The sequence below is a fragment of the Peromyscus leucopus genome, chromosome 2 (assembly GCF_004664715.2).
Source record: "Peromyscus leucopus breed LL Stock chromosome 2, UCI_PerLeu_2.1, whole genome shotgun sequence".
Classification (NCBI taxonomy): domain Eukaryota; kingdom Metazoa; phylum Chordata; class Mammalia; order Rodentia; family Cricetidae; genus Peromyscus; species Peromyscus leucopus.
The window spans coordinates 138,324,311-138,334,706 of NC_051064.1; the positions used below are offsets into that span (position 1 = coordinate 138,324,311).

Here is a 10,396-nt window from a genome sequence, read left to right on the forward strand (position 1 = left end):
CTGTAATTTTGCTGCTGGTATGAATTGTAGTGTGAATATCTGATGTGCAGGATATCTGATATGTGACCCCCTGTGAAAGGGTCATTCAACTTCCAAAGGGGTCTGGACCCACAGGTTGAGAACTGTTGTTCTGGAGGCGACTACATAGACTAGGAATTGCAAGCCTGTGTTCCTTCGTGGCCACACTTTTCTGGTGGTGGTCAGGAGAAGCACAAACCACTCCATTGTTTTCGTGTTGCTCTTATCTGCAAGGTAGCCATCTTCCAGACCTCCAGAGTCTGCTGAGTGGCAGTCTTAGGGAGAGCCTGCAGCCAGCATTCTCCTGAAGGGGGGGGGGGGGCTGTCTCACCTGTGTGTGCCCCGTTATGAACCTGACACAAGGTTCCTTTTTCCTTGTGTTTTGTTTTGTTTTGTTTTTTGAGACACTGTTTCTCTGTGTAATAGTCCTGGCTGTCCTGGAACTCATGCTGTAGACCAGCCCGGCCTCGAACTCACTGAGATCCGCCGGCAAGTGCTGGGATTAAAGGCATGTGCTACCACCTCCCAGCAAAGATGATTTTTTAATATATATTGGGATTTGGCCTGCATGTCTGTGTGAGGGTGTCAGATCCACTGGAACTGGAGTTACAGACTGTGGTGCTGGGAATTAAACCCGGATCTTTTGGAAGAGCGTCCAGTGCTCTTAACCACTGAGCCATCTCTCCAGCCCCATCTCTGAGGCTTTCTCTGGAGCAAGGAATAAATGTTTGTTGAATGAATGAATGACTACAGCCTTCCTCCTCTAGTCCTTCAACAGACAGAAAACATTTGGTCTTTTTATTTTCTCCCATGATTGGCGCAGGACCAGATTTTCTGCACTGAAGAGCCTCCAGTTTCTTTGGACTATCTGCTACCACTGGCTACATTCTCGGCCCTATGCATGACCACTAAGGTGACAAATTATCCGAGTTTCCGAAAGTTCCTCAATGCCTGCACCTGAAGTCCCATGTCCTAGCATGGCTGTCACCCCAGAGTGGCTCCTTCCTCTCTGAGACTCATTCTTTGTTCGTCCCCGTCTGAGGGGCTGGCTCTGTCCTCATCTCTGCATTTCAGACCTAAGATTTCACAGACCGGCCAGAGGGCAAGTGTTACATCAGTGAAGGCAGCGAGAGTCAACTTGGAACTTTTAGAAAGGGTCTTTATTCTTTAGAGGACGGGGGTCGGTACTGCCAGCCAAGTCTCGGTTCTAGTTGTTTGCTATGGTCTGTAAAAAAAAGGGGAAAAAAGAAAAGCAGGAGGTTGGACAAGGACAGAATACTTTAGTTAAGAGTGTAAACTTTGGCTCTCTCTGTACTTTCCCACCACGAAGTCCCTCTGTCTGTCTGTGTTTCTTTGGTTCTCTCTCTCTCTCTCTCTCTCTCTCTCTCTCTCTCTCTCTCTCTCTCTTCCTAATAAAGCTCTAAAGGGGAAAAAAAAGAGTGTAAACTTTGGGCCTGGAGGGAACTGGGCTCAAGTAGGAATGGCCCAGCCTTGTCATTTGTTTGCTGTGTGTCCCTGGGAGAGTGACTTGACCACTCTGAGCCATGGTTTCCTCATCTCCATAGGAGAGGTAAAAGTAGAAGTTGCCTCTTGGGTATTCTTCTTTTGTTTCTTTTGTTTTGTTTTTTTTTTTGAGACAGGGTTTCTCTGTGTAACAGCCCTGGCTGTCCTGAACTGGCTTTGTAGACCAGGCTGTCCTCAAACTCAACAGAGATCCACCTGCCTCTGCCTCCTGAGTGCTGGCATTAAAGGTGTGAGCCACCACCGCCTGGCCTCATGGGTATTCTTAACTGAGCTTTTAACTAAGGGTTTTAAGCACAGTGAATGTATAAATCACAGCCAATACTGCTATCAGGAAGAGCAGCCATTGTCTTGGACCACCTGTGTCCAGATGGTCTGCTCTGCACCCTGACTGAACCCAAGTACCCCAATCATGGTTCTCACCAACTTTTCCTTCTATTGTCCATTTTCCCATCTGCCCACCACCAAGTGGCCCATTGTTTGACATAACTCTCTGTCCTCCATGACTAGGAAGGACCTGGGCCAGGGGGTCACTTCTCAATACCTGTTAGATTCTGGAAGTACAACCAAATAAAACATCCCCAAGCTCTCTGGAATGTCCCCGAAGGTCCCTCCCTGGCCCCCATGAGCTTCAGGCCCTCTTCGGGGCCTGCAGATTCTCCTCCAGGTCCCTGGCAGGCTTCGGGCTGCCTTGTCGCCTCACCTCCTCGATCCAGTCATTGAAGGCTGAGACACGGGTGAACACCGTGGGCTTCTTTAGAGTGTTACAGCCCAAGCTAGAAACGAAGCTGGTCACACCATGGACCTGCCAGGTGCCGTTCTCAGTGGGGCAGTTGAGGGGTCCTCCAGAGTCACCCTGCAATGGTGAGAAAAGATGTCTGAAGGATAAGGAGTGGGCTCTGAGCTTCATGACATCAAGAAACGTCCACACTACTTCATTTCTCTGGACACCAGTTTGCAGAAGAACACCACTGGCTTACAAGACCACAAAGCAGCAGTTCTCAACCTGTGGGTCGCACCCTCTTTGTTTCACAGGTGCCACATATCAGATATCCTGCATTCCAGATATTTACATTACAATCCATAACAGTAGTAACATCATAGTTATGAAGAAGCAACAAAAATAACTTTATGGTTGGGGGTCACCACAACATGGAGCATTGTATTAAAGGGTTGCGGCATTAGGAAGGCTGAGAACCACCGACGACATAAGGGTTAATGAGACAAGGCAAGGCGTCAGCACAGCGCCCAGCAGAGGCAGTTCTCCAAAAACGGTGCCCCTTGTAATCTCACCACATTCAGTGTTTTGGGGGTTTTGTTTGGGTTTGATTGTTGGAGACACCGTGTAGCCCAGGCTGATCTTGAACTTGCAATCTGCCTCAGCCTCCCGTGTGCTTGCATATCAGGCTGGGATGATAAGGATATGCATACCAGCAGCTCTACACAACGAGAGCATCCTGAATGTTTCCTTATCAACTAAGCTACATTGCCAGCCTGTATCAGTTGTGGCTTTCAAATGATAAGGTGGACACAGGAGTATCAGAAATTCAAGGTCATTCTTGGCTACATAGTAAGTTTGAGGCACAGGCTGTGATACTCCAGAGTCTCAAAACAGTGATTGGGCCGGGCGGTGGTGGCACGCGCCTTTAATCCCAGCACTCGGGAAGCAGAGGCAGATGGATCTCTGTGAGTTTGAGGCCAGCCTGATTTTTAGAGTGAGTTCCAGGACAACCAGGGCAACACAGAGAAACGCTGTCTCAACAAACAAACAAACAAAAAAAAAAAAACCAACAAAAGCAATGACTGGCAGAGGCAGGCAGAGGCATATAATTGCTATGAGTTCAAGGCCAGCCTAGTCTACATAGTGAGCTCAGGTCCGTCAAGGCTGCATTGTGAGACCCTGTCTCAAAAAAATCAGTGACAAAAAGGAGCAGAAAGGGACTGGGACTCCTGTCAAGCCAGGCGGGAGCTGGCTTGAATCCAGGCTCCTGATGCCCACCTCTGAACTAAGTTGAGTCCCTTTTCATCCCACCTGGCCTGGAGATTACACGAGGCAAACCAACCAGGTCTGTCCACCTCAGGGCAGATGGTGGAGGGACTTCGGGGCCCTGTACACATGCCACCCGGGCAGGTGTGAGTTGACTCACGTTGCAGCCAGATTGTTTATCCCCGCCAGCGCACACCATGGTCGTCTTCACGGAGAAACCCCACCAGTCCCACTTGGAGCAGTGTTCGTAGTCCACCACAGGTAACAGGGCCTGCTGCAGTTTGTCGGGGAGAGGCCCGTTGGCTGAGGAGACAAAGGACACTGCCTGGGACACCTGCGAGTTACAGAGTGGGGAGCCTTCAAAGGCTCCATTAGCCTGCTAGGAACTGTGGGGTCTTGCTTGCTCTGTGTTCTGTGGCATCCTCAGTACTGGGCACATAGTGGACACCCCAAAAATGTTCCACTGAACATGTTTGTGTTTGGAGGGAATCAGGGAGAAGGTGGAAGCTGGAGAGGAAGGCCGGGCACTACAAAGATGGTTCCTGCTGTGACCCTTCTGTCCCACTTGTCCCCGACACTTGTCTCTGTGGTCAGGTAGAAGGGTCGGCACGTACTGTAAAGACGGCCCCAGCCACTAATGTAGCAGGGATCTCCGTTGGGAAGGATGTCACCAGCAGGAGGGAGGCAGGCAAGCTGGACCTTGTCTCCCAGCTGAGCGCTTCTTGAGAGCTTGACCAGGGCGATGTCATTGCTGGGGGGAAGTGGGAGTCACATGAAACCTGGTCCTCCTGATGGACCCATAGCAATCACCTCCTTTGCTCCTTGCATTCCCAATCTATTTTTTATTATTATTTTTATTATGTACACAGTGTTCTGTCTACATATGTGCTTGCAGGTCAGAAGAAGGCACCAGATCTCATTATGGATGGCTGTGAGCCACCATGTGGTTGCTGGGAATTGAACTCAGGACCTCTGGAAAAGGAGCTAGTGCTCTTAACCGCTGAGCCATCTCTCCAACCCCCTCCCAATCTATTTATTGATTGGTTTCTGTGGTGCTGGGGTTTGAACTCAAGGTCTTATATATACTAGTCAAGTGATGCACCACCCCAGGCCTTCCTAAGTCCATTTGTTTTGTTTTGCTTTGCTTTTGAGACGGGGTCTCACTATGTAGCCCTGGCTAGCCTATGTAGACTGGGATGGTCCATAACTCACAGAGATCCACCTATTTCAGTGGATGAGATTAAAAGTGCATGGTACCACACCTGGTTTCCAAATCCAAATCCATTCTTAAGGCGGAGCAGCTCTTGGAAGCCCACGCCCACTTTAGCCCTGCTACCCTTGTCATCCATGGTTCCCAGGATCCAGCTGTGTCACCTGGAAGGTTCAGGGACACAGTGGCCCTCCTACCCCAGTGCATCCCAGTGCAGTGGTCTAGGTTGATGTCTGAGAGCTCACATTTCTGACAGGTTCTAGGGGATGCTGCTGCCGCCACCCTGGGTACCACACTGTAAGTACCACCATGCTCCATCTTGACTCTCTAGCTGCCCCTCAAGTCATTTCACTGGAGTCTGATATAGCTCTCTGCTCATTCTGGGATTCTAGCTAAGGTGGGCTATGGTCTTAACCCACCACTGCTGTTACTGTCTTTGCAGCTACCCACAGTGGGAGCCACCCAGGCCCAGGCAACTGTCTCTGGGAGTGAGCTCTCAGTTTGCTTGGTGTCTTGTGAACTAGAGACCCTGTTATTATTCCTAGTCGTTTCTGGAGTCACATGACTACGAATTCGCTGTCAGCAGTCAGGCAAAATGCTTAGTCACCCCAGGGCCTTATTTCCTACGTAACCAATGTACAGCATGGTCTTGTAATCTCTACGCAGCATGATCACATAATCTATGCGTAGGCCTGTGTACACATTCTCAAGGTGACCTATAAAAGCAGGTTCTACCCGCTCCCGCTCTCTATCTCCTCTCTCTCTCTCACTAGAGGTAGCGCACACCCCTCCCCCCACCTTTCTTTTTGGTAGGCCTACCCACCTCCACCCTTTCCCTTCCCTAATAAAAACTCTTATAGTGGGTTCCGTTGTACCTCGTGTTTTCTCGCTCCCACTAAGTAATGTCACCAAATAAACAACAGCCCCCAACTCCAGGCCTGAGACTTCACTCACCCACAGCTCACACAATTGGCGTTCCACTTGGGGTGCACAAAGAGACCATCGGGGTTGACGGGGATCACCTGCTCTGGGCCCTCTTCCACGCCTCGATCATACTCGCCCAGTACCACCTGGTAAGTGAGGGAACTCCTGCAGAGGGGTGGAGGTCAGTTAGAGCCTATAGCCAACCTCCCCTCTATCCCATTGTCCCAGCTGCCCGGGGACTCATGCAGGGACAATGGCTGGGGCAGGGACATGGGGTAGAACTTACGAGATGCAGTGGCCTGCGGTCATAACCCAGTCAGGAGCAATGAGGGTGCCACCACAGGTGTGGTGGAAGCTCCCTCCCTTCTCATACTGAAGGGAGACCTGGTGGCCAGGAAGGAAAGAGCTTGCTTGAGCGGCCTGGACCCAATACCATGGGACCCAAACCAGAGGTTCTGGACGTTGTGCACCGTACAGCTCTAGAAGTTGCTCTTCACACAGGGGAACAAATGGTGCCGTCTGAAATACTCTGTCACTTTTCCGTTAGAGTCCCATTTCAATTAGCCAAAGCCTCCCCACCACAGGCTTTATGATATCTCTGGGGTCCACAACACTCTTTGCCCTCTGCAGCATCCACAAACCTTGTGTTTCCTGAGGGTTCCCCAAGACCCTCTGTCCCATCAGACCTCCCCATCTCCTGAACCTTAGATCTTTCAAGGCCTCTTGAGTCTGCAGGAATATGCCTCACCTTGAGTCCTCTGCCTCCTCTTTTCTCTACGCTCTGACTCTCAAAAGCTCCCTCTACAGCTGTGCATGGTGGTCTGTCTATACCTGTGATTCCCGCATCTCGAAGTAGTGGCAGAAAGATCAGTGGTTGGAGATGAGCTAAGGTTACGTGAGACTGTCTCAAAAAATAGGCATAAAAGAGGTTGGGGCTGGAGAAGTGGATCCGTGTACTTGTTTAGCATCCATGAAGCCCTGAGTTCCATCCCCAGACCTGTAGAAGTGGGGTGTGATGGCACATGCCTATAACCCCACCACTCAGGAGGTGGAAACAGAGAACGGGGAGGTCAAGAACATCCCTGGTTGTATATTGAGTTTGAGGACGGCCTGGGCTACATGAACCCTCTATCAAAAATGAACAACAAAACCTTCTTAACCAAAAATGAACTGACTATGATCTGCTTAGGTCTGGTCTATACATAAGATGCCTATCTCCTCCTCATACTTGTCACTTGTGTGCTATCTGTGATGTTTTTACACTCTGACAGCCACAGTAAGTCTCCGCTGTCACAAGCGTATGGCCAGCAAAGCTACAGGATTCATGCCCTGGTCCTTCACAGAATAAGCTGTGACCCTCTCTGTTCTCACTATCTTTGATGATGCAAATGTTCTTTTTGTTTGTTGTTTTGTTTGTTTTTCAAGACAGGGTTTCTCTGTGTAACCCTGGCTGTTCTGGAATTCACTTTGTAGACCAGGCTGACCTCGAACTCAGAGATCCACCTGCTCTACCTCCAAAGTGCTGGGATTAAAGTGTGTGCCACCCCTGCCCAGCCAATGCAAATGTTCTCTGTCTTCTGCAGCATGCTGGCCTCAGACTCCTGTGGCTGTTGAGCACTGGAAATGAGGGGGCACTGAGGGACTAAATTTTTTTAGTTGTCTAATTTGTATTAATTGTGTAGGTTTTTAAAAATGTTTACTTATGTGCATGTGTATATCTCTGTATGGTATATACCTTGTGTGTTCTGGTACCTTCAGACGCTAGAAGGTGTTGGGTCCCCTAGAGATGGTGATACAGACAGTTATAAGCTGCCTGACTAGGATTTGAACTCAAGTCCTCTGGAACATCAGCAAGTTCTCTTCGCCACCAAGCTCTCTCTCCAGGCCCTGGTTTGGTTTTTAAGACAGGGTCTCCTATAGCCCAGGCTGGCCTCAAACTTGCTATGTAGCTGAAGCTGGCCTTGAAAGCCTGATCATTCTGCCTCTAGTGAGTGCTAGAATTACAGGCAAGTAGCCACTCTGTCTGCCTTAATTTATATTAAACTTAAATAGCCACATGTGGCTTGCGACTATTGTTAGACAGGGAGTCTAGCCCTCTGAGCTCTTCCCATGGACCTCTACGAAGTTCCTAACTCCTTTACAGCTCTCAGACCTTTGGCCCCTTTGTAGAACTCAAGGAATTTGAAGATAAAATCTTCCCTCTAAACACAGCCCTGGCAATTCCACTGTTATTGAGCCAACAACCCCTTAAACATCACCCTTTCCCTAGATTCCACTTTCAAATTGCAGCTGTCCCAGCTGAGATTACAGATGGAGCAACCTCCAAGAGATGCCTTTGTTCAAGGGTTTCGGGCCATTTGAAGTCAAAGCAGGGCATAGAGAGGAAACGGGGGTCACGGCTGCCTGCCACGTCATCAGAACCCGCAGTGGATGGGCGGGCAGCGCTCTTACCTGCCAGGGCCAGCTGTAAGGAACAGCGTCCTCACCATTGACAACTCGGCTGGAGGGGCTGAAGGCAGGCTGGCCACAGCCTGAGGCTAGAGGGGACAACAGAGAAGCCAGTCAGCCAGAAGTGTCCTCAAAAGGAAAGAAGGGGCACCCAGGGGCTGGCACATGCCTTTAATTCCAGCACTGGGGAGGCAGAGGCAGGCGGAATTCTGTTAGTTTGAGGCCAGCCTGGTCCACGTAGTGAATTCCAGGTCTACCAGAGCTACATAGAAAGTCCCTGTCTGAAAAAGAAAAAGGAGGAGGAGAAGAAAAGGAGGAGGAACGGGCTTTGTGAGCCCCTTCCCCTCTCTAGACTTCAGTAGCCATTTATGAGCTAGCATTTATCACTCCCCAATAAATAATTTATTAAAAAAAAAAAAAGAAGAAGGAGCCGGGCGGTGGTGGCGCACGCCTTTAATCCCAGGACTCGGGAGGCAGAGCCAGGCGGATCTCTGTGAGTTCGAGGCCAGCCTGGGCTACCAAGTGAGCTCCAGGAAAGGCGCAAAGCTACACAGAGAAACCCTGTCTCGGAAAACCAAAAAAAAAAAAAAAAAAAAAGAAGAAGAAGAAGAAGAAGGCCCAGCTAAAAGTGGCATGCTGACTCACACCTGTAAACTTGAGAGACCGAGACAGGAGGATTGTCAGGAATTCAAGGAAAGGCAGGTTGAAGTATAGTGTGAGACTTTCTCAAAGAAAAGAAAAGGTGATCGCTGTTGTTGCGTGGAGGTGACATGCGAGGCTGCCTGGGTACAAAGTGCGACTTGGCCACTTGCTCAGGATGAGTTACTTTATTCCTCCAACGCTCGGTCTCCACACTGGCTCCACACTGTGATGAGTTCCAGGAGGGCATATAAGAAGGAAAGCCTTCTGCAGCCCGCCTGACATAAAGCAAGCACCCAGTAAATGCTGTCAGTCAGCATTATGACCTGCCAGGGGAAGCTTTGTGGGCTCTTTAACAGAAGAACAGAAAATTCCAGTTCCGGCCATCAAACCACAGAGCCCAGACCTTAAACCAGGAGGCTGTCCATCGTCCCCTCAAGGAGCCTTCCCTTTGGGCTCCCAGTCCTCTTTCTGACAAGCTGGTTCATCCACAGCTTGTCCCCCACCCCGATTCCTGTCCCAGGACCAAGCTGAAGCCCTTATAATCATGTCACAGTTAAGGGGAGACCCTTTCTTGTAGAAGCAGGTATGGGGTGACACCCAGGGGGAACAGAGTGAGGGCCGTACTTCAAGGACTTCCAGGCTGATGCAGCATGGGGACATGGGCACAAGCTGGGGACTTACCAAGGGCCACGAGCGTGAGAGCACTCAGCAGCCGGAGCATGGTGAACTTCGGGGTGATGAGAAAGAAGGTAGAACTGGGCCTCTAATATAGTGCGGAGGCAGGTGGAGGGGACCGGGCCAGGCCCCACTCCCACAACAGGTGGCCCAAGGTCACATGCCAACCACAGCAGATCAAGGACCAGGAGCTGAGGGAAGGACTCCAGGCTTCCTCCAACCTGTGACTGCACAGGTGGCATCGACCAGGCAGCTGATAAGATGGGGACAGGCAAATGGATTCTATCAGAGAGGCCAGCCTCTCCCGGGGAAGGCCAGAGCATGGCAAGTGGGCAGACCTGGGTTCCGATCCTGACTTTGTAACCCTGAATGCTTGGTTTAACTACTGTGAGTCCCAGATTTCTGGTCTCTAACATGAGATTAATATTTGTACCTACCTCGCTGGGTGGTGGTGGCGGCAGCGGCACACGCCTTTAGTCCCAGCATTCGGGAGGCAGACATTTTTTGTCTGTTTGTTTTTGTTTTTCAAGACCAGGTTTCTCTGTGTAGCCCTGGCTGTCCTAAAACTCGCTCTGTAGACCAGGCTGGCCTTGAATTCACAGAGATCCGCCTGCCTCTGCCTCCCAAGTGCCAGCCCATATTTTTGTTGTTGTGGTGGTCTGTTTGTTTTGGTTTTTTGAGACAGGATTTCTCTGTGTAGCCCTGGCTACACTGGAACTCACTCCATAGATCAGGCTGGCCTCAAACTCAAGAGATCTGCCTGCCTCTGCCTCTCAAGTGCAGGGATTAAAAGCATGTGCCACCACCCCTGGCTAAGGGCCAGCACTCTATAAGGGTTCTATAACACGTCTGAATAAGGCAAGTCCTCCCGATCACTCATCAACCCTCCTGAGCATGTGTTCAGGCTCAGCGTGTCTGAAGTCTTCCTCTGGCTCCTACAAACAGAGGCCAAGGGAGGGGCAACACTTAGC

General features: G+C 50.3%; 1 protein-coding gene across 1 annotated transcript; it reads right to left on the bottom strand.

Annotated features, from left to right (window-relative positions):
* Positions 1-1,159: 1,159 nt before the first annotated feature.
* Cela3b (chymotrypsin like elastase 3B) lies at positions 1,160-9,639 on the bottom strand. Its single transcript, XM_028875244.2, has 8 exons — positions 9,432-9,639; positions 8,112-8,197; positions 5,947-6,044; positions 5,691-5,825; positions 4,141-4,277; positions 3,687-3,829; positions 2,243-2,395; positions 1,160-1,243 (listed from the first exon to the last, which is right to left on the bottom strand). The coding sequence occupies exons 1-8, from the start codon at positions 9,469-9,471 to the stop codon at positions 1,226-1,228; spliced, it is 810 nt and encodes a 269-aa protein (XP_028731077.1). The 5' UTR covers positions 9,472-9,639; the 3' UTR covers positions 1,160-1,225.
* Between the last annotated feature and the right edge of the window lie 757 nt (positions 9,640-10,396).

Bases quoted from the DNA above. Each gene is read 5' to 3' on its own strand.
- Cela3b (XM_028875244.2), bottom strand. From the start codon at position 9,471: ATGCTCCGGCTGCTGAGTGCTCTCACGCTCGTGGCCCTTG. The intron at 4,278-5,690 runs GTGAGTGAAGTC...ACTTCCCCCCAG, and splicing joins GCCAATTGTGTGAGCTGTGG to CAATGACATCGCCCTGGTCA. The intron at 2,396-3,686 runs GTGAGTCAACTC...TCACCATTGCAG, and splicing joins ATAAACAATCTGGCTGCAAC to GGTGACTCTGGAGGACCCCT.